Consider the following 23,661-nt stretch of genomic DNA (forward strand, 5'->3'; position numbering starts at 1 on the left):
TTACACTCAAGTCTTACAAAGGTGGCTTGATGGTAGCATATAGTCACACTCTTACAGCATCAAGGATACTGAAAAGGCAATAGAAACAGCCCCACAACCTACAACAGAGACTTTGAGCTAGAGGCTGACAAGTTCAAGTTTTCTATCTTCTCCTTTCTCAGGACAGATTACCTTCTAAAAAGTGGACACTTGGGCAGCTGGGCTCAGGTGGCTCAGTTGGTTAAGCCACTGCCTTCAGCTCAGGTCATGATCCTGGAGTCCTGGGATGAAGTCCCACATTGGGCTTCCCCTGTTCTGCAGGGAGCCTGTTTCTCCCTCTCCCTCTGCCTCTCCCCCTGCTTGTTTTCTCTCTCTCTCTCTCTCTCTCTCTCTGTCGAATAAATAAATAAAATCCTTACAAAAAAAAAGAAGTGGACACTGTATGAATTTGCTTAATAATCTAACTTTTAAAAAATTATTTTCTGCAAATGCAGTGCTTTAAATAGTAATACTGTGTTGGAATAAATAGTCATGATCATTTCTGAATAGAACTTTCCTAGGAGAAAATGGAAGCAAGGACTTTAGGTGTTCTGATTAATATATTAGCAGATATATATTGAGCAATGCTGGAAAATAAAACATTTTAGCAACTTGACTTGCAAATACTCACCAGACTACAGATAATCCATGTAACAATTATGTTTCTGAAGTTTCCCAGATTAAATAAGAGAGAACTCAAAGTAGTTCTTAATGCTATGCTCAGGCTCTTCCCTAATACACAGAATTTCCTGGAAATCCCTAGATAATAATACAGATTAGAAGAAATGGAGGTACCGCAGTTTTACAGCATACTTTGCTAAATGGAAACACATTATAATTACAGCAGTAAACATCTATTGACCTATATCATTCTGTTGCCTTAGGGTCTGCTTTAATAAATAGTTTTTGCAAATTTGAATGTGAAAAGATGTTGTTTACATAAGTAGTTACAAAGTAATTGTGTTTGTTGATTTCCATTACTCTGAAAAATGCCCCTCCTCCCCACTAGCAGATCCTCTATTACTGGGAAAGACATAAGACATAAGATTGTTAGAAGCTTGTTTTAATCAATAGTAGCCTAATAAAATCACAACACTGCTGTCTTTGTAGACTATAGTTGGAGAAATAACTGTGATTAAGCATGTTTGCTTTGCAGTGTGAGTATCTATTTCAATGCTTGTTTTGCTTGTCTCCCATTTTCCTTCTTACAGATTTTTAAAAGCATTGGCTCTGATGAGACTGTCCAAGGCCAAGGAAGTCGGAGGCTGATCAGCTTTTCTCTCTCAGGTATGTTTCGCTCACCTGAAGGCCATGGAGACAATAAAAGGTCAACCAACAGTTGGGTGACCTATTTGACTCTTACCTACAAGTTACTCCATCTCTATGTGCCTCAGTTTCCCTATCTTCTAGTGTAATTCCACATTTAATTTAAAACAAAAATTAAAAATACCTGCTCCGTTTTCCTTGACCTCATAAGGATACCAGAAGAGACAGTAAGTAATAGATGCTAAAGCACTTTGAGATAATAGGAATAAAAGCTGCCATTTCACTTTGCCTCCATTGTCACTAGCATTATCTGAAAGTTTATAAAGTGGAGGTAGGGGAAAGCCTAGGGAGAGAAGCAACCAGCAGACTGTTTAAGTGAAATCTCACATGAAGCTCATTTGGTAAAACAGATAAAAACCAAGCTGCTCAAAATAGTACATTTGTGGAAAAGTCAGTGAAAATCCAAATAAAGTATGTAACTTAATTAATAGTATTTAGTTGAGTAATCTAATTTTTTAGTTTTCATAATGCATTATAGTTCTGTAATATATTAATAGTGGGGCAAACTGGGTAATGATGTCTTGAAAATATCTGTACCATCTCTGCAACTCTTCTGTAAATCCAGAATAATTTCAGAATTAAAAGAAAAACTGAGTTACACTGCCTAAAATGATATAAAAAGCTCAGAGCCCTACACATTAAATTCCATCCTAAGTGGTCTTTGGGGAGACACAATGGCGTGAAGCTCTGGGACTCTATGGAACACAGAAAACTATTATCTTAGCTTGTTGTCAACCAACAAATGTCGCAGGCCATGAATGTCAGAGAGCTAAGACCAAAGACACTAAGTACACTAAGTACATGAGTGTCCTTGGGAGATAAGACAGTCAACTGGCATTTTTTTCATGTCTAAGTGAGCCCCAGTAAAGCAAATGTGTGCCTGAAGAACCACTGGTAAATAATTATAGCAAGATTACAGGATAAAGGTTAATAAACAAAAAGTCAGTTGCTTTCCTGTATACTGGCAATGAACAAATGGAATTTGAAATTAAACACAAAATGCCTTTTTATATTAGCACCCCCAAAACCAAAATGTTTAGATATAATTCTAACAAAATTTGTACAAGGTATGTATGAAGAAGACTACAAAACTCTGATGAATGAGGGGCGCCTGGGTTGCTCAGTGGGTTAAGCTGCTGCCTTCGGCTCGGGTCATGATCTCAGGGTCCTGGGATCGAGTCCCGCGTCGGGCTCTCTGCTCAGCAGGGAGTCTGCTTCCTCCTCTCTCTCTCTCTGCCTACTTGTGATCTCTCTCTGTCAAATAAATAAATAAAATCTTTAAAAAAAAAAAACCTCTGATGAATGAAATTAAAGAACTAAATGAATGGAGAGATATGCCATATTGACAGATTAAAAGAGTCAGTATTGTCAAGATTTTAATTTTTCTATAGAATCAGTGCAATCCCAGTTAAAACCCCAGTAAGTCATTTTGTAGATACTGATATATGACTCTAAAATTTATGGAGAGATGCAAAGACCCAGAAAACCAACACAGTATTCAAAGAGCAGATCAAAGTTGGAGAACTGACTTACTCAACTTCAGACTTGCTACAGCTGTGGTAATCAAGTTAGTGTCATATTGTGATGGGACAGATAGATCGGTGGAACAGAATAGAGTATCCAGAAAGAGACCCATATAAATTTAGTCAACTGATCATTGACAGAGGAACAATGGCAATACAGTGAAATAAAGACAGTCTTTTCAACAGATGGTGCTAGAACTACTGGATATCTCCATGCAAAAAAAAAAAAAAAAAAAAAAAAAAAGACTCTATATCCAGAACTTACACCCTTCACAAAAATCAACCCACTGAATAACTGTTAGAACTAATAAATTCAATAAAGTTGGAAGATACAAAATCAAAATACAAAAATCTGCTGTTTCTGTAGTAATGCAGAAAAAGAAATTAAGAAAATAATCCCATTTATAATTTCATCAGAAAGGGTGAAATACCTAGGATTAAATGTAACTAAGGAAAGACAGACCTGTACACCAAAAACAAGAAACACTGATGAAAGAAATTGAAGAAAATGCAAATAAATGGGGAGATAGTCCATGCTCATGGGTGAGAAGAATTAATATAGTCAAAATGTCCATACTACCTACAGCAGTCTACATATTCAGTGCAATCTCTGTCAATATTCCAATGGCATTTTTTCACAGAAATAGAGCAAAGAATTCTAAAATTTGTATGGAACCACAAAAGACCCCAAATAACCAAAGCAATCTGAGGAAAGAAGAGCCAAGTTGGAGGAATCATTCCCAATTTCAAACTATATTACAAAACTATAACAGTCAAAATAGTATGATATTAACATAAAAACAAGACACATAGATAGATCAAAGGAACAGATAGAGAGTCCAGAAGTAAACATACTCTTTTATGGTCATTTAATTTATAGCAAGGAGCCAAGAATATACGATGAGAAAAAGACAATCCAGTCAATAAACAATTCTGGGAAAACCGGACAGCCACATTCAAAAGAATAAAACAAGACCTATATTTCACCATACAAAAAAATAACTCAAAATATATTAAAGACTTGAACATAAGACCTGAACTCACAAAAGTTTTATAAGAAAGCATAGACATGAGTCTTGGTGGTGATTTTTTGGGATTTGACAAAAGCAAAGGCAACAAAAGCAAAAATAAATAAATGGGACTACATCAAACTAAAAAGCATTTTCACGACAAAGGAAACTGTCAACAAAATGGAAAGGAGTAAGAGAAAATAATTGCAAATTGTATTTCTAAAAAAGGGTTAATATCCAAAATATAAAATATATAAAGGGGTTATATATCCAAAATACATAAAGAACTCATGCAACTCAGCAGAAAGAAAAAAAAAATCCGACTTAAGAATGTGCAGAAGAGGGGCGCCCTGGTGGCTCAGTGGGTTAAAGCTTCTGCCTTCAGCTCAGGTCATGATCCCAGGGTCCTGGATCGATTCCTGAATTGGGCTCTCTGCCCAGCAGGGAGCCTGTTTCCTCCTCTCTCTCTCTCTCTCTCTGCCTGCCTCTCTGCCTACTTGTGATCTCTGTCTGTCAAATAATAAATAAAATCTTAAAAAAAAAAAAAAAAAGAATGTGCAGAAGATCTGAATAGACAGCTCATCAAAGAAGACATATAAATAACCAACAAGTACACAAAAAGATAGTCAGTATCACTTACCATAAGTGAAATGCAAATCAAAACCACAATGAGATATCCTCTCACAGGTGTTAGAATGACTAGTATCAAAAGACAAGAGAGGAGCGCCTGGATGGGTCAGTTGTTAAGTGTCTGCCTTCAGCTCAGGTCATGACCCCAGGGTCCTGGGATCTAGCCCCCCACTGGGCACCCTGCTTAGTGGGGAGCCTACTTCTCCTCTCCCACTCCCCCTGCTTGTGTTCCCTCTCTCACTGTGTCTCTCTCTATCAAATAAATAAATAAAATATTTTTTAAAAAAAGACAAGGGGAAACAAGTATTAGTGAGGTAGTAGAGAAAGGGAACCTTTATGCACTATTGGTAGGGATGTAAGTTAGTGCAGTCACTATAAAAACCAGTATGGAGGTTCCTCAAAAAATTAAAGATAGAACACCATAGGATTCAGCAGTTCCACTTCTGGGTGTTTATCCAAAGAAATGGAAACACTAACTCAAAAAGATATATGCACCCCCATGTTCATTGAGACATTATTTATAATAACCACGACACAGAAGCAACCTAAGTGTCCACTGATAGATGAATGGATAAAGAAATTGTGGCATATATATACACAATACAATGATATTCAGCTAAATAAAAAATGAAATCTTGCTATTTGGACAACATGGATGGACTTGAGGGCATTATGCTAAATGAAATATGTCACACAGAGAAACACAAAGACCATATAACCTCACATATACATGGACTCAAAAAAAAAAAAATCAAGCTCGTGGATTGGCTGGGGTTGGGCAGAATGGGTGAAGATGGTCAAAAGATACAAACTTCCAGTTATAAAACAAATAAATGATGTGAATATAATATACAGCATAGTGACTAAAGTTAATAATACTGTATTGTGTATTTGAAAGTTGCTAAGAGAATAGATCTTAAATGTTTTTATCAGAAGAAAAAGTTATAACGATGTGTGATGACGGCTGTTAAATAGACTTATTTGGTAATCATTTTGCATTCATACAAATATAATACAAATACATGAACCATTATGTTGTACACCTGAAACTAATATAATTTTAAATGTCAAATATACCTCAGTTTTTACAAATAACTCAAAAATGGATCAGACTTAAGTGTAAAATGCAAAACTATAAAACTCCTTGAAGGTAACAGGAGAAAATCTCCATAACATTGGGTATGACAATGACTTTTTAGCTATAACACTGAAGATGTGGTGCATAAAAGAAATAATTGATAAAGGATGAAATTTATTAGAATTTAAAACTTCTACGCCACAAAAAACAATGTCAAGGGAACAAGAAGACAAGCCACACTGGGCAAAAATATTTACAAAATACTCTTATGTTAAAAGAACATTATCCATTATACAAAGAACTCTTGAAACTCAATATGAAAACAAACAACTCAATTTTTAAAAATGGGCCAAAGATTGTGGCAGACATCTCATACAGATGACAAAAAATCATTTGAAAACATGCTCCATATCGTATGTCACTGGGGAAACGCAAATAAACACAACAATGAGATACCACCACATACCTATTAGATTGGCCAAAATCCAGAATGCTGACAACACCAAATGCTGACAAGAATGTAGAACAGTGAGAACTCTCAGTGGTTACTGTTGGGAATACAAGTGGTATAGCCACTTTCAAAGGCAGTTTGGTCATTTGTTACAAAACTAAACATAATCTTACCATAGGATCCAGTGATTGCATTCCTTGGTATTTACCCAAATGAGTTAAAAACTTAACTCTGTACCAAACCTGCACACAGATGTTTATAGGAGCTTTTTTCATAATTGACAAAACATGGAAGCAACTCAGATATCCTTCAGTAGGTGAATGGATGAATAAACTGTAGTATATCCAGATAATGGATTGATGTTCATTGCTAAAAGGAAACGAGCTCTCAGACTAGAAAAAGATATGAGGGAATCTTAAATGCATATTACTAAGTGAAAAACAGTTATTCTGAAAAGGCTACATACTATATGATTCCAACTTTATGACATGATGGGAAGGGCAAAACTGTGGAGTCAGTAGGGAACTCAGTGGTTGCCTGGAGGTAGGGGTGGGGGTTATGGGAGAGGTGGAGAACAGAGGACTTTTTAGGGCAGTATACATATTCTGTATGATACTCTAATAATGGATACATTTGTCCAAATCCATAGAAGATACACCACCAAAAGTGAATGCTAATGTAAACTACAGACTTGGGGTAATAATGATGTGTCAGTATAGGTTCATCAGTTGTAACAATTGCACCCCGCTAGTGGGGAATGTTGATAATGGCAGAGGCTCTGCATGTGTGAGGCAAGAGGTATATGGGAAAATCTGTACTTCCTCTTCATTTTGCTATGAACCTACAACTTCCCCCATCAAAATAAAGTATTTTATTTAAAATAAAATAGTTGATGACATTAGCATGTATCTAAGTTAAAGAAAAAGGAAGAAGAAACTCAATACTTTTGTGTTATTAGGGCAGAAAGCCAACAGCTCCTGATTTACCATTCTTATGTTCCTGTTGAAATGCTTGAGAAATAACAGTTAATTGTGCAAACCTGCAGAAACAGCAGAAGCATAGAAAACTTCTCAACTGCCTTCCAGAAACCAAGAGGGACTTTAATTAACCAAAACAGTGAAATCCTGAAACCTGAGAGGGATGCCATGTAGGATGGGCAGCATGGGGCTGGGGAAGGAGACAATATCTCTGTTAATTGGTTCCCATTTTGGTTCTGCCACATAGACATGGGTTGATAGACCTACTATATTCATTGTGTGAGACTACAGCCCTTGGCCATCTTACCTCTCCACTTTGCAGAGGAATTTTCACTTAGACCCTTAGAATTTTCATTTGGATTTCTTCTCTCAGTGTCCACCAGGTTTCCTGAGGTGACCTCAGGCCCTCACCTCAACTGTCCTGAGGAAAGCTGGAAGTCCAGTCCAGGAAAGGCCAACCATCCTCTCTTAAAACACATAGTAACCACAATATCTGTTGTATTGATTTTTGACAAGGAATGGTTTTCTACATGTCAGTAATTGTTCCATATAATGGGTTCTGTAGACATACCAGTCTGTCTTTATAATGAGGTAGAAAACAGTCTAAAGATTGGAAAGACTTTTCCACATTTTAGATGGACTTTTCTCCTTGTGTAAAGCCTGATATGATCTTTAACCTCACCAAAACACATTTAAATTAAAATGTTCCTAATTTTATAGATTTCCAGGCCATGGGGTTGAAGAAAGGGATGTTTTTCAACCCAGACCCTTACCTGAAGATTTCCATTCAGCCTGGAAAGCACAGCATCTTCCCTGCCCTCCCACACCATGGACAGGAGAGGAGATCCAAGATCATAGGCAACACTGTGAACCCCATCTGGCAGGCCGAGGTGAGTGTTGTGGGCCCTGAAAAGAAGTCTGAGTGGCCAACTGAAACAACTGACCATAAACCAGCCCACATGCCATGCCCTCCTTTCTTGGAGCCCCAGACTGCTGCTAAGTTCATGGCTCTCTGATCTTAGAAGAGAGCTGTGTTCTCTGTGGGTTGTAATTCAGGGATTTTGCTGGAGGCCCTCAAGGCAATACCAGGAAACTTGCAGTAACACTCAGTAGGCCTGCTGTAGCTCTTCATCTGATTCAGAACCTGCATCTGAGAGCAAGACAGCCTCCCAGTACCTCTGTGTGGAAGAAAGAAGAGAAGCATTCTTACACTCTTCCTACGTGTGCAGTTCTTAGGCAAGAATGCCAGATTTTAAATGTGTCCCTCTAGACCAGTTCCAGAGTTTCTAAAACCATCCATTTCCTAGAACAGGTAAATCATGAAGCCCTACAATACCCTTGGGAGTTACATATTTTTTTTATTTAAATAAACATGAACCCTAATTTTGCATCCCACCTTCCTGGTCTGAACGGTGTTTGGTAACTTGCTGGAGTATCGAGTGGTTGGTTCTGTCTCATGAAGGCCTGTCTCCACTCCCGAATGTGTGTCCTCTACCGGCCAGAAGTGAGGACATTCCTCAGTAAAGCCACGCACATGTCAGACTTGGCCTCACAGTGACTAAGTTCTCTCCTAGGGAACTAACAGAAAGTTGTCACCACCTGCTGGGCAGCTTAACTCACATGCTTTGGCTTGAGGTTGTGACCTGCTGACTGTGTGGGCTGGGGAAGCAGGGAGGCTTAGGGCATGGGAGGGGCTACTATTTAATGTTGGTGTTAAAAGCACGGGTTTGCAGCCACACAAATCTTGGTTCAAATCTCAGCATGACCTGTTACTCATGTGGATTTAAGAAATCAATCATCCTCAATCTGAGCCTGAGGTTACCTTCACCAGGCTGTTACTGACGGGAATGTGCTCCTCCTTTCCAAGGCACTTGCTTTGGACAGGTTTCCTTCCTTTATTCTTCAGAGTAGATCATCTCTGTTGTAGACTTTACAAGCGTCCTTGAATAAGAAAGCGTAATTAGATGTCTGGGGATAAATCTCGTTCATTGTCTCTTAAATTACACCACCCACTTCCTAGGCTTAATAAACCCTGACCCAGGCCTTACAGAGGAGCAATGTTTAAAGTTAGAGCAATGTAAAGGCAATGGGATTGCACTTGAACTTCCTACTGCTTTGGTTATCAACAGATTCTAAAGCACTGAGAGTACCAGTAGCATGGAATACTGAATCTTAAATTATTTGATCCTTCAGTCCTGGCTATTGTCACCAATTATTTCTGGTCTCCTCACTGCATTCCTGGGGATAATAAAAGACGCCACAGGAATTTGTAGTACATGGGGGCGGGGGGGGTGCTTCTCTCTTCCGAAGAACTTCAGAGCAACTTGTTCTAAAACATTTAGTCACAAAGGTATTATAAGTCTCAAAGAACAGTTCAGAAACCCACCACTATCAGAATGTTTTTGGTCTAAAAATGTCAGCTAGAATCCACTTTAAGTTCTGAAATTATTTCTGCATCTCTAGTTAAGATTTACTTCACTCTGGAAAGATCCTAGCACACTCTCACTAGTCCTTTGCTTTTGACCTCCTGCATTCTATTCAGCCTCCCCTGGTTAAAGTTGGTGTTCTTTTTTTTATTTTTTTTAACTGGGTTGGGTGATGGGCCTTAAGGAGAGGATGTGGTATAATGAGCACTGGGTGTTATATGCAACTGATGAATTACTGAATCTACATCTGAAACTAATCATACACTGTATGTTAACTAATTTAATTTAAGTATGTAAAAAAAAAAAAAAAAAGTTGGTGTTCTACAATAAGTTTTGCCACAGGTCTTCCCTATGAGGATTAGACTGAGGGTAACTGATTTCTCAAGTTAAATATCAGATAACTTGACTGAAGATCTGCAGTTTCCACCCCTAAATGCTCTCCTGTGCAGAGCACTCAAGGACTTGGCTGTCCCAGCGTTACTTACCGCTTGTGTCCATAACGGATGCACTTGGCTCTGAGCTAGAGGATGTGGGGCCTGCTGTGGTATTTTTTACAAACAAGAAGTCCAGAGGGAGGTGGTTCTGGAAGTGCAGCTGCTGAGAACACCAACAAGGGACTCGAGCACTCTGGGTCTTCCCACCACACTGTTAGCCAGTGACACTCATCGTCCTGTCTTAAAGCCTCAACCTCAAGTTCGAGAGAAGAGAGCAAAAAGCCTTCTCTGTGTAAGGCTTTGCATTTTTATTCTGTAAGAGAAGCCCTTCCCAGCAAAAGCCCTGTTATCTGTCACAGACATTCACCTGTTTGGGAAAATCTAGTACTTCGATTCCCCAGCTCTAAAATAAGGAGAGGAAGGGAGAAGGTGTTGAACATGGGTGTCGAATAGAATAATTTGTAGTGTGTGCAATGTGCTTCAGCTCCCCTCACCAGTACTTTACACTCTCAGTAGTTGCCATCCCCCACTGCCCCACATGCTTTCACGAGGCTGCAAGATAATCTTTGCTCACGTCTGCCTGAAATGTACATTCCCAACGAATCAACTAGCAAGTCCTGCTCACCCATCAAGACTCTGCTAAAATGCCACCTCCCTCCTGGGCCTTCCTTGATTCCCACCCTGGACCTCAGGAGGAAAGTGCTCCTTCCTTTCTGTCCCTTTTTTTATTTGCACATCCATCTTTCCCGTGAGCCTTTGAGCTCCTCAAGCAGATGCTAATATCCAGTTTTTCTTCGCATCTCCAGTTCCGAGAACCTACTTCTATAAGGCTTATATATAGGGCTTACTATGTCAAGCAGTGGAAACATTTTATGTAATTAGCTCAGTCCTCACAACAACTCTAATGTACTATTCTTACCTCCATTTAAAGATGGGAAAACCAAGACACAGAGAAGTTAAGTAATTTTCCCCAGGTCTCAGCTGGTAAATGGCAGAACCAGAATTTGAAGCAGGTCATCTGCCTTTAGAGCCTGATACTGATCAGTTTGGGGTACATAGGTGGTTGTGGATAAATTCTGGAAAGAGTATCCACAGATTTTATCGAATACTCAAAGTGATGAGTATAACCCCTCCCCTTCAAAGGAAGAATAAAGTTTAAATCTATAGCATTGGATGATGAGGCTGAAGACGGTTATCAAGTCGAACGTGGTCTTTCAGCTAATCATCCGAATTGCTACTTCTGAAGGGTAAATTTGAAGGATCAGTGAGAATGTTTTTAATGGGGAAAGCCAGGTGAAGTTCTATGGCTGATAAGATTAATATAAGAAATGTTACTGGGTATCTGTTCTGTGGTAGAAATAGAAATCTCTGGAAGGACAAAAAGGATTGAGAGGTAAGACCTCTCAGGCAGGTGGAAGGAGACAACACAAGAAAATAAATGATCTAATCAAGGTATGGACAGAATGCAGCAGAATGCTGATGGGAGGACTTCCCAGATGGTGTGCTGTGGGACTTAGGTCGTGATAGGTGATGAGACATTTTTGGTGAGTGCCATGGGGGCATTCCAGGTAGAAGGAACAGCATGTGCGAAATTACCAAGGCATCTCACAAACACTTGGGGAACTCTATAGAAATGGCATGTGATTGAGAAATAAAAAGAAAGAAATACCATGTGGTTGGAGCTCACGGTACACACAGACAAGTGATGGCTGTTGGGCTGGGCTTACACCAGTTGCATATATCCAGCATGGTTCTCTTCTTTATTTATTTCTTTTTTTTTTTCCCCATGTTCAGTCAGCCAACATACAGTATACCATTAGTCTTTGACATAGTGTTCAACAATTCATTAGTTGCCTGTAACACCCAGTGCTCGTCACAATATGTGTCCCCCTTAATGCTCATCACCCAGTTACCCTATCCCCCCACCCCTTCCCTTCTGTAACCTCAGTTTGTTTCCAGAGTCCAGAGTCTCTCATAGTTTGGTTCTCTTAATTCTTACAAACAAAACCTAATGTTGGGTTCTGGGTCTCATACTGCACCTTGGTGAACGAAATGAAGATTCCCTGCTCCTACAGAATTCACGCACATTTTTAAATATCTGTGCAAACAGGTGAATGAGAACCAAACTGTCCTACTCTCTGTATATACCTACTAACATAAAGCACATTCATTTGAAATAATTGAATTTACCTGCACTTAAGAGCAAGAATAGCCTTTACTGTATAGTTTAAATGCTAAATTTATTTCTGTGATTAATGTTGCATTAAAATCTTACTTTATTTTTTTCAGATTTATGCAAGTTCAAACATAAAACATGTTTTTGCTAATTAAAACACTCTAAACCTTAGAAAAAATACTCTTGGAATTTTATTTACTTATTTATTTTTACTATCAGAATTTTAAAATGAAGAGAGAAAATTGAGAGAAAATACATACTAAGTATAATGTCAACTAAAAAAAAATTTAAAGAAGACTACATGTTGATTGATCTCTTTTTTATGATTACTACTGTAATTAGAAACTATTTTCACACAGGGAAAATGCTCCTGATTTTCAAGTCTGTTTACTTTCCTGAATGGATATATTAAGCACTTAATGAGATTATATCCACACAGAGAAGTTAAATAGAAAATGGCAGCAACTGAAGGGTTTGGGGTTCTTTATTCAGAGTGCCTATCGGGAGAGTATATTTAAACCTCTAAATCAAACAAGGAATTTCTAAAAGCAAATGCTTAGAAATATCATGTGGATTGAGCAAATATTAAAATCGAGCCTGGGCCATGGTGTTTGTCAGCCTCTACCCTTTCCTAGGAAGGGGCCTGAGTGTACCAAGCCTGGCAGGCTTGCACAATAGCAGGAAGGTCATTATGGCTGGAAAATAACCATGTGTGAGGGATGGGAGTCGGGGATAAGATGAGGTTGGGCAGAGAGGCAGGGCCCGGCATCTTTTAAGTCAGGGAAAGTGGTTGGTTTTTTATCCTAAATGTGGTAAGATGCTATTGGGGTAAAAAGGCATTATGTTCTGATCAAAATTTACCCAAATGTTCCTGCGGTGTAGCTGTCATGAAACAGCATGTGGCACACTAACACAAAACACCTAGAAAAGCCAGATAAAATTTAAAAGAAGAAAAAAAAAGATTTGTGATCGTGAGAGGATGTTCAGGACAACAGGACTTGTGTGGCCAAGATCCTGGAGAGGGGGACGCCTGGGGGTCTCCGTCGGTTAAGTATCTGCCTTCAGCTCAGGTCATAATCCTGGGGTCCTGGGATCCCACGTTGGGCTCCCTGCTCAGCGGGGAGCCTGCTTCTCCCTCTCCCTCTGCCTACTGCTCCCCCTGCTTGTGCTCTTTTCTCTCTCTGACAAAAAAATAAATAAAATCTTTTTTTTTTTTAAGATTTTATTTATTTATTTGACAGAGAGAGATCACAAGAGGGCAGAGAGGCAGGCAGAGACAGAGAGAGAGGGAAATAGGCTCCCCGCTGAGCAGAGAGCCTGATGTGGGGCTTGATCCCAGGACCCTGGGATCATGACCTGAGCCGAAGGCAGAGGCTTTAACCCACTGAGCCACCCAGGCACCCCGTCATCATAAGTTTTCTTGTAGTGTTCAGCAATTCATCAGTTGCGTATAACCCCCAGGGCTCATCACAACATGTGCCCTCCTTAATACACAGGTGCCTATTCTTGGACTTATCAGAGGTAGATTTTAAATACTATTTTATGTTTTTAAACTTAAGAAGCTAGACATCAATAATAAAAATAAAACTAGAAAATGCCCATCCACTTTGAAAATTAAGCAAAATCTCCTAAAAAATCTAGGGGTCAAGGAAGAGATCATAATAGAAACTAGAAAACATTTTGAACTGAATAATAATGAATATATGACATATTTAAACTTATGGGATGTAGCTAAATTAGAAAATAAGCTGATCCCAGTGATGTGAGTTTCCATGTGATTAATCTACTATACCAGTACTGTGAAGAAGATGAATGCAGATATCACTGAACTAGAAAACAAATACCTGACAGAGAAAGTTAACAAAAATTACAGTGTAGTTATTGTACTTGTATTAAAAAGATGAGTATTGGGGCGCCTGGGTGGCTCAGTGGGTTAAGCCGCTGCCTTCGGCTCAGGTCATGATCCCAGGGTCCTGGGATCGAGTCCCGCATCGGGCTCTCTGCTCAGCGGGGAGCCTGCTTTCTCCTCTCTCTCTCTGCCTGCCTCTCTGCCTACTTGTAAGCTCTCTCTGTCAAATAAATAAATAAAATCTTTAAAAAAAAAAAGATGAGTATTATGAAAATATTTTGCAAATAAATTTGAAAATTTAGAGGCAATGGGAAATAATTTTTAATAGCCAAAATTACAGACTTTATTTAGGTTTCCTCAGTTTTCCCTATATTTTTCCCAGAATTATTATTTTTTGTTTGTTTTTAATTTTGTTTATTATGTTATGTCAGTCATCACACAGTACATCAATAGTTTTTGATGTAGTGTTCCATGAAATGGGAAATACTCTTTACATTATTATTTTTATCATTATGTTTATTAAGGGACAATCTATAAACAAAAATACAATTCATTACATACAACAAAAAACTACATTAATTTAAAGCAGACATTTTGTGGGGAAGGTGCCTGGGTGACTCAGTTGGTTGAGCATCTTACTCTTGGTTTTGACTCAGGTTATGTTCTCAGGGTCATGAGATTGAGCTTTGCATTGGGTTCTGTGCTCAGCAGGGAGTCTGATTGAGCTTTCTCTCTCCCTCTGCCCATCCCTCCTCCAATAAATAAATCTTAAAAAAAAATTAAGCAAATGATTTGATTATAACAAGGTTGCAGGATACAGGGTTAATATACAAGAAGTCCCTTGCTATCTTGTATACCAACAATGAACAACTGGAATTTGAAATTAAAAACAACACTTTTATATTACCATCCCCGAATGAAACACTTAGCTATATATCTAATAAAATTTGTATTGAATGAAAACTACAGTGAATAAATCAAAAAACTAAAAAATGGATATATGTTCAGGGATAGGAAGATAACATTGTCAAGATGTTAAGTTCTTTCTAATTTCATCTATAAATACAATGTAGTCTTGAAATCCCAACAAGTTATTTTTTGGGTATTGACAAATTGATTCTAATCTTTACATGGAGAGGCAAAAGACCTAGAATATCTAACTAATATTAAGAGGAGAAGAACAAAAATGGAGGACCAATGCTACCCAACTTCAAGGCCTACTATAAAGCTGCAGTGTCAAGAATATGTGGTATTGAGGGGGAAAAAAAAAAGATAAGGATCAATGGAACGGAGTAGAGTAGAGAGCCTGGAATTAGACCCCCACATAGTCAACTGATCTTCGACAAAGAAATAGAGACAATATAATGGAGCAAAGACAGTCTTTTCAACAAATGGTACTGGAAATGCACATGGAAAGAAAAAAATCTAGAGACAGACCTTATACTCTTCAAAAAATTAATTCAAAAAGGATCATAGACCTAAATGTAAAATGCAAAATTATAAAACCTCAGATATTAACATAGGAGAAAATCCAAATGACTTTGAATTTGGTGATGCCTTTTGAGATATAATACCAGAAGCATGACCCAAGAATGAAAGAATTGACAAGCCGGACTTTATTCAAATTAAAACTGCTCTGTTAAAAACTGTATCAAGAGAATTAGAAGATAAGCCACAAACTGGGGGGAAATATTTGTAAAGGCATAGCTGATAAATAGTTATTATCCAAAATATAGAAGAAAAAAAAATTTTTTTTTATTTGACAGAGAGAGATCACAAGTAGGCAGAGAGGCAGGCAGAGAGGAAGGAAAGAAGGATCCCTGCTGAGCAGAGAGCCCGATGCAGGGCTCAATCCCAGGACCCTGGGATCATGACCTGAGCCGAAAGCAGAGGCTTTAACCCACTGAGCCACCCAGGCGCCCCTAGAAGAAATTCTTAACACTCAATGAGAAGAAAACAAACAGTCGATTTAAAAATGGGCCAAAGATCATGACAGGCACCTCACCAAAGATACACGGATGGCAAATAAGCACATGAAAAGATGTTGCACACCTTATGTCGTCAGGGAAATACAAATTAAAATAGCAAGGAGACACCACTGCACACCTATAGCATGGCTTAAATCCAGAACACTGGCAACACAAACACAAACGCTGGAGAGGATGTGGATCAACAGTAAATCTCATACATGGCTGGTGGGCTTGCAACATGGTACATTCACTTTGGAAAAGAGTTTGGCAGATTATTAACTAACTATACTCTCTTAAATGACCCAGCAATCAAGGTCCTCGGTATCCAAAGGATTTCAACACTTATGTCCACACAAAAGCCTGCACAAGAATAATTGCCAAAAATTGATGCAACCAAGATGTCTTTCAGGAGGTGATTGGATATATAAACTGTAATGGGTCCGGACAATGCAGTGTTATTTGGCACTAAAAAGAATCAAGCTACCAAGTCATAAAAGACATAGTGCAAACTTAAATTCATATTACTAAGTGAAAAAAGTAGATCTGAAAAGACTACATACTGCATGATTCCAACTATATGACATTCTGGAAAAGGCAAAACTATAGAGACAGACAGTAAATTGTCAGGGGTTGCCAGGAATGTGTAGGAGAGAAGGATGAATAGGCAGAGAGCAGAAGACTTATAGGGCCATGAAAATACTTGGTATATTACGATGGTGGGTGAATCTTAATTTACTTTTGTCCAAACCAGTAGCATATACAACAGGAAGAATTAGCCCTCGGGTATACTGTTGACTTGGGTGATTATGATGTGTCAGTGAAGATTCATCCTTGGTTTAAAAAAAAAAAAAAAAAAGTGCCATTCTGGTGAGTGATGTGGATGATGGAGGAGACTATGCATGTGTGGGACAAGGGGTGTAGGAGAAATCTTTGTTCCTCCCTCCAGTTTTGCTGTAAATCTAAAAGAGCTCTAAAAAATGAAGTCTTTTAAAAATAGCTTTGGCTCCTCCAGAGTGTTTGTATTTTCTGATAAATTTTAGGAAGACCTTTGAACCTGCAAAAAAAGAAGTTCTAGAATCTTATTTGGCAATTTGTTGAATGTTAACTATTCCATTCTGTGAAATGATATATCTCCACTTATTTAGGTCTTTAATTCCTCTTGACAATAGATGTGGTTTTCTTTTTTTTTTTTTTTTTTTTTTTTTTTTTTTTTGATTAGTATTTCTTTTTTTTTTTTTTTTTTTTTTTTTTTTTTTTTTTTTATAAACATATATTTTTTATATACATATATTTTTATCCCCAGGTCTGTGAATCACCAGGTTTACACACTTCACAGCACTCACCAAATCACATACCCTCCCCAATGTCCATAATCCCACCCCCTTCTCCCCAACCCCCTCCCCCCGGCAACCCTCAGTTTGTTTTGTGAGATTAAGAGTCACTTATGGTTTGTCTCCCTCCCAATCCCATCTTGTTTCATTTATTCTTCTACCCACTTAAGCCTCCATGTTGCATCACCACTTCCTCATATCAGGGAGATCATATGATAGTTGTCTTTCTCTGCTTGACTTATTTCGCTAAGCATGATACGCTCTAGTTCCATCCATGTTGTTGCAAATGGCAAGATTTCATTTCTTTTGATGGCTGCATAGTATTCCATTGTGTATATATACCACATCTTCTTGATCCATTCATCTGTTGATGGACATCTAGGTTCTTTCCATAGTTTGGCTATTGTGGACATTGCTGCTATAAACATTCGGGTGCATGTGTCCCTTTGGATCACTACATTTGTATCTTTAGGGTAAATACCCAATAGTGCAATTGCTGGGTCATAGGGCAGTTCTATTTTCAACATTTTGAGGAACCTCCATGCTGTTTTCCAGAGTGGCTGCACCAGCTTGCATTCCCACCAACAGTGTAGGAGGGTTCCCCTTTCTCCGCATCCTCGCCAGCATCTGTCATTTCCTGACTTGTTGATTTTAGCCATTCTGACTGGTGTGAGGTGATATCTCATTGTGGTTTTGATTTGTATTTCCCTGATGCCAAGTGATATGGAGCACTTTTTCATGTGTCTGTTGGCCATCTGGATGTCTTCTTTGCAGAAATGTCTGTTCATGTCTTCTGCCCATTTCTTGATTGGATTATTTGTTCTTTGGGTGTTGAGTTTGCTAAGTTCTTTATAGATTCTGGACACTAGTCCTTTATCTGATATGTCGTTTGCAAATATCTTCTCCCATTCTGTCAGTTGTCTTTTGATTTTGTTAACTGTTTCCTTTGCTGTGCAAAAGCTTTTGATCTTGATGAAATCCCAGTAGTTCATTTTTTCCCTTGCTTCCCTTGCCTTTTGCGTTGTTCCTAGGAAGATGTTGCTGCGGCAGAGGTCGAAGAGGTTGCTGCCCGTGTTCTCCTCAAGGATTTTGATGGATTCCTTTCGTACATTGAGGTCCTTCATCCATTTTGAGTCTATTTTTGTGTGTGGTGTAAGGAAATGGTCCAATTTCATTTTTCTGCATGTGGCTGTCCAATTTTCCCAGCACCATTTATTGAAAAGGCTGTCTTTTTTCCATTGGACATTCTTTCCTGCTTTGTCGAAGATTAGTTGACCATAGAGTTGAGGGTCTATTTCTGGGCTCTCTACTCTGTTCCATTGATCTATGTGTCTGTTTTTGTGCCAGTACCATGCTGTCTTGATGATGACAGCTTTGTAATAGAGCTTGAAGTCCGGAATTGTGATGCCACCAACGTTGGCTTTCTTTTTCAATATCCCTTTGGCTATTCGAGGTCTTTTCTGGTTCCATATAAATTTTAGAATTATTTGTTCCATTTCTTTGAAAAAGATGGATGGTACTTTGATAGGAATTGCATTAAATGTGTAGACTGCTTTAGGTAGCATAGACATTTTCACAATATTTATTCTTCCAATCCAGGAGCATGGAACATTTTTCCATTTCTTTGTGTCTTCCTCAATTTCTTTCATGAGTACTTTATAGTTTTCTGAGTATAGATTCTGTGTCTCTTTGGTTAGGTTTATTCCTAGGTATCTTATGGTTTTGGATGCAATTGTAAATGGGATTGACTCCTTAATATCTCTTTCTTCTGTCTTGCTGTTGGTGTAGAGAAATGCAACTGATTTCTGTGCATTGATTTTATATCCTGACACTTTACTGAATTCCTGTATAAGTTCTAGCAGTTTTGGAGTGGAGTCTTTTGGGTTTTCCACATATAGTATCATATCATCTGCGAAGAGTGATAATTTGACTTCTTCTTTGCCGATTTGGATGCCTTTAATTTCCTTTTGTTGTCTGATTGCTGAGGCTAGGACCTCTAGTACGATGTTGAATAGCAGTGGTGATAATGGACATCCCTGCCGTGTTCCTGACCTTAGCGGAAAAGCTTTCAGTTTTTCTCCATTGAGAATGATATTTGCGGTGGGTTTTTCATAGATGGCTTTGATGATATTGAGGTATGTGCCCTCTATCCCTACACTTTGAAGAGTTTTGATCAGGAAGGGATGTTGTACTTTGTCAAATGCTTTTTCAGCATCTATTGAGAGTATCATATGGTTCTTGTTCTTACTTTTATTGATGTGTTGTATCACATTGACTGATTTGCGGATGTTGAACCAACCTTGCAGCCCTGGAATAAATCCCACTTGGTCGTGGTGAATAATCTTTTTAATGTACTGTTGAATCCGATTGGCTAGTATTTTGTTGAGTATTTTCGCATCTGTGTTCATCAAGGATATCGGTCTATAGCTCTCTTTTTTGGTGGGATCCTTGTCTGGTTTTGGGATCAAGGTGATGCTGGCCTCATAAAATGAGTTTGGAAGTTTTCCTTCCATTTCTATTTTTTGGAACAGTTTCAGGAGAATAGGAATTAGTTCTTCTTTAAATGTTTGGTAGAATTCCCCCGGGAAGCCGTCTGGCCCTGGGCTTTTGTTTGTTTGGAGATTTTTAATGACTGTTTCAATCTCCTTACTGGTTATGGGTCTGTTCAGGCTTTCTATTTCTTCATGGTTCAGTTGTGGTAGTTTATATGTTTCTAGGAATGCATCCATTTCTTCCAGATTGTCAAATTTATTGCCGTAGAGTTGCTCATAGTATGTTCTTATAATAGTTTGTATTTCCTTGGTGTTAGTTGTGATCTCTCCTCTTTCATTCATGATTTTATTTATTTGGGTCCTTTCTCTTTTCTTTTTGATAAGTCGGGCCAGGGGTTTATCAATTTTATTAATTCTTTCAAAGAACCAGCTCCTAGTTTCGTTGATTTGTTCTATTGTTTTTTTGGTTTCTATTTCATTGATTTCTGCTCTGATCTTTATGATTTCTCTTCTCCTGCTGGGCTTAGGGTTTCTTTCTTGTTCCTTCTCCAGCTCCTTTAGGTGTAGGGTTAGGTTGTGTACCTGAGACCTTTCTTGTTTCTTGAGAAAGGCTTGTACCGCTATATATTTTCCTCTCAGGACTGCCTTTGTTGTGTCCCACAGATTTTGAACCGTTGTATTTTCATTATCATTTGTTTCCATGATTTTTTTCAATTCTTCTTTAATTTCCCGGTTGACCCATTCATTCTTTAGAAGGATACTCTTTAGTCTCCATGTATTTGGGTTCTTTCCAAACTTCCTTTTGTGGTTGAGTTCTAGCTTTAGAGCATTGTGGTCTGAAAATATGCAGGGAATGATCCCAATCTTTTGATACCGGTTGAGTCCTGATTTAGGACCGAGGATGTGATCTATTCTGGAGAATGTACCATGTGCACTAGAGAAGAATGTGTATTCTGTTGCTTTGGGATGAAATATTCTGAATATATCTGTGATGTCCATCTGGTCCAGTGTGTCATTTAAGGCCTTTATTTCCTTGCTGATCTTTTGCTTGGATGACCTGTCCATTTCAGTGAGGGGAATATTAAAGTCCCCTACTATTATTGTATTGTTGTTTATGTGTTTCTTTGATTTTGTTATTAATTGGTTTATATAGTTGGCTGCTCCCACGTTGGGGGCATAGATATTTAAAATTGTTAAATCTTCTTGTTGGACAGACCCTTTGAGTATGATATAGTGTCCTTCCTCATCTCTTATTACAGTCTTTGGCTTAAAATCTAATTGATCTGATATAAGGATTGCCACTCCTGCTTTCTTCTGATGTCCATTAGCATGGTAAATTCTTTTCCACCCCCTCACTTTAAATCTGGAGGTGTCTTCGGGCTTAAAATGTGTTTCTTGGAGGCAACATATAGATGGGTTTTGTTTTTTTATCCATTCTGATACCCTGTGTCTTTTGACAGGGGCATTTAGCCCATTCACATTCAGGGTAACTATTGAGAGATATGAATTTAGTGCCATTGTATTGCCTGTAAGGTGACTGTTACTGTATATGGTCTCTGTTCCTTTCTGATCTACCACTTGTAGGCTCTCTCTTTGCTTAGAGGACCCCTTTCAATATTTCCTGTAGAGCTGGTTTGGTATTTGCAAATTCTTTCAGTTGTTGTTTGTCCTGGAAGCTTTTAATCTCTCCTTCTATTTTCAATGATAGCCTAGCTGGATATAGTATTCTTGGCTGCATGTTTTTCTCGTTTAGTGCTCTGAAAATATCATGCCAGCTCTTTCTGGCCTGCCAGGTCTCTGTGGATAAGTCAGCTGCCAATCTAATATTTTTACCATTGTATGTTACAGACTTCTTTTCCCGGGCTGCTTTCAGGATTTTCTCTTTGTCATTGAGACTTGTAAATTTTACTATTATGTGACGGGGTGTGGGCCTATTCTTATTTATTTTGAGGGGCATTCTCTGAACCTCCTGAATTTTGATGCTTGTTCCCTTTGCCATATTGGGGAAATTCTCCCCAATAATTCTCTCCAGTATACCTTCTGCTCCCCTCTCACTTTCTTCTTCTTCTGGAATCCCAATTATTCTAATGTTGTTTCGTCTTATGGTGTCACTTATTTCTCGAATTCTCCCCTCGTGGTCCAGTAGCTGTTTGTCCCTCTTTTGATCAGCTTCTTTATTCTCTGTCATTTGGTCTTCTATATCACTAATTCTTTCTTCTGCCTCATTTATCCTAGCAGTGAGAGCCTCCATTTTTGATTGCACCTCATTAATAGCTTTTTTGATTTCAACTTGGTTAGATTTTAGTTCTTTTATTTCTCCAGAAAGGGCTTTTATATCTCTCGAGAGGGTTTCTCTAATATCTTCCATGCCTTTTTCGAGCCCGGCTAGAACCTTGAGAATTGTCATTCTGAACTCTAGATCTGACATATTACCGATGTCTGTATTGATTAGGTCCCTAGCCTTCGGTACTGCCTCTTGTTCTTTTTTTTGTGGTGAATTTTTACGTCTTGTCATTTTGTCCAGATAAGAGTAAATGAAGGGGCAAGTAAAATACTAAAAGGGTGGCAACAACCCCAGGAAAATATGCTTTAGCCAAATTAGAAGAGATCCAAAATCGTGAGTGGGGAGAAAGGGTAAAAAAAGAGGTTCAAAAAGGAAGAAAGAAAAAAGAAAAAAAAAAAAAAAAAAAAAAAAAGAAAAGAATTTTTTTTTTTTTAAAAAGAAAACACCTAAGAAAAATGTAAAAAAATATATATATATATTAGATAAACTAGTAAAAAATCGTTAAAAAAGAAAAAGGTAACAGTTAAAAAAAAAAAAAATTTTACCCGAAGGCGAGAAAAAAAAAAAAAAAAAAAAAAAAAAAAAAAGAAAAAGAAAAAATTAAATTAACTGCAAGACTAAAAAAAATCACAGGAAAAAAGCCATGAGTTCCGTGCTTGGCTTTCTCCTCCTCTGGAATTCTGCTGCTCTCCTTGGTATTGAAACCGCACTCCTTGGTAGGTGAGCTTGGTCTAGGCTGGATTTCTTGTTGATCTTCTGGGGGAGGGGCCTGTTGTAGTGATTTTCAAGTGTCTTTGCCCCAGGCGGAATTACACCGCCCTTACCCGGGGCCGGGGTGAGTAATCCGCTCGGGTTTGCTTTCAGGAGCTTTTGTTCCCTGAGCGCTTTCCGTAGAGTTCCAGAGGACGGGAATACAAATGGCGGCCTCCTGGTCTCCGGCCCGGAGGAGCCGAGAGCCCAGGGCCCCACTCCTCAGTGCGCCCTCAGAGAACAGCGCCCAGTTACTCCCGTCTGCCTGACCTCCGGCCGCGCTCCGAGCTCACCGAGCCTGCGACCGGTTCAAGGTAACACGGAGCTGCGAGCTTACTGTCGGCTCTGTCTCTGTAGCCGGCTTTCCCGTTCCAATACCCGCAAGCTCTGCGACACTCAGACACCCCCGATCCTTCTGTGACCCTGCGGGACCTGAGGCCACGCTGACCCCGCGTGGGCTTCGCCCCGGTTTAGCCTCTGGAGCGATGTCCCTCCGCGGAACAGACTTTTAAAAGTCCTGATTTTGTGCGCGGTTGCTCCGCCGCTTGCCGGGAGCCGGCCCCTCCCCCCGGGGTCTATCTTCCCGTCGCTTTGGATTCACTTCTCCGCCGGTCCTACCTTTCAGAAAGTGGTTGTTTTTCTGTTTCCAGAATTGCTGTTCTTCTTCTCTTCGATCTGCCGATGGATTTTCAGGTGTTTGCAATCTTTAGATAAGCTATCTAGCTGATCTCCGGCTAGCTGAAGTAGTCTCAGCTTGCTACTTCTCCGCCATCTTGACTCCTCCCTCAGATGTGGTTTTCAGTATAGAAATCTTGCCTATTGGGGGGGGGGGGGTCTATTGTAAGTGGAATCTTTTTTCATTTCATTTCCAGTTATTTGCTTCCTATATATATAAATTTTCTCTATTAGTCTTGAATCCTGCAGCCATACTAATTT

At 38.9% G+C, this 23,661-nt stretch overlaps 1 protein-coding gene across 4 annotated transcripts in view; it reads left to right on the top strand.

The window, feature by feature from the left end:
* HECW1 (HECT, C2 and WW domain containing E3 ubiquitin protein ligase 1) overlaps positions 1 to 23,661 on the top strand; it is a 467,220-nt gene that overhangs the window by 299,306 nt on the left and 144,253 nt on the right. For all 4 annotated transcript variants that reach the window (XM_059170590.1, XM_059170593.1, XM_059170591.1 and 1 more), the window contains 2 exons: positions 1,230 to 1,305; positions 7,734 to 7,903. In XM_059170590.1, the coding sequence (XP_059026573.1) occupies positions 1,230 to 1,305; positions 7,734 to 7,903 (246 nt within the window). The remainder of the gene's footprint in view (positions 1 to 1,229; positions 1,306 to 7,733; positions 7,904 to 23,661) is intronic.

The sequence above is a fragment of the Mustela lutreola genome, chromosome 4 (assembly GCF_030435805.1).
Source record: "Mustela lutreola isolate mMusLut2 chromosome 4, mMusLut2.pri, whole genome shotgun sequence".
Classification (NCBI taxonomy): domain Eukaryota; kingdom Metazoa; phylum Chordata; class Mammalia; order Carnivora; family Mustelidae; genus Mustela; species Mustela lutreola.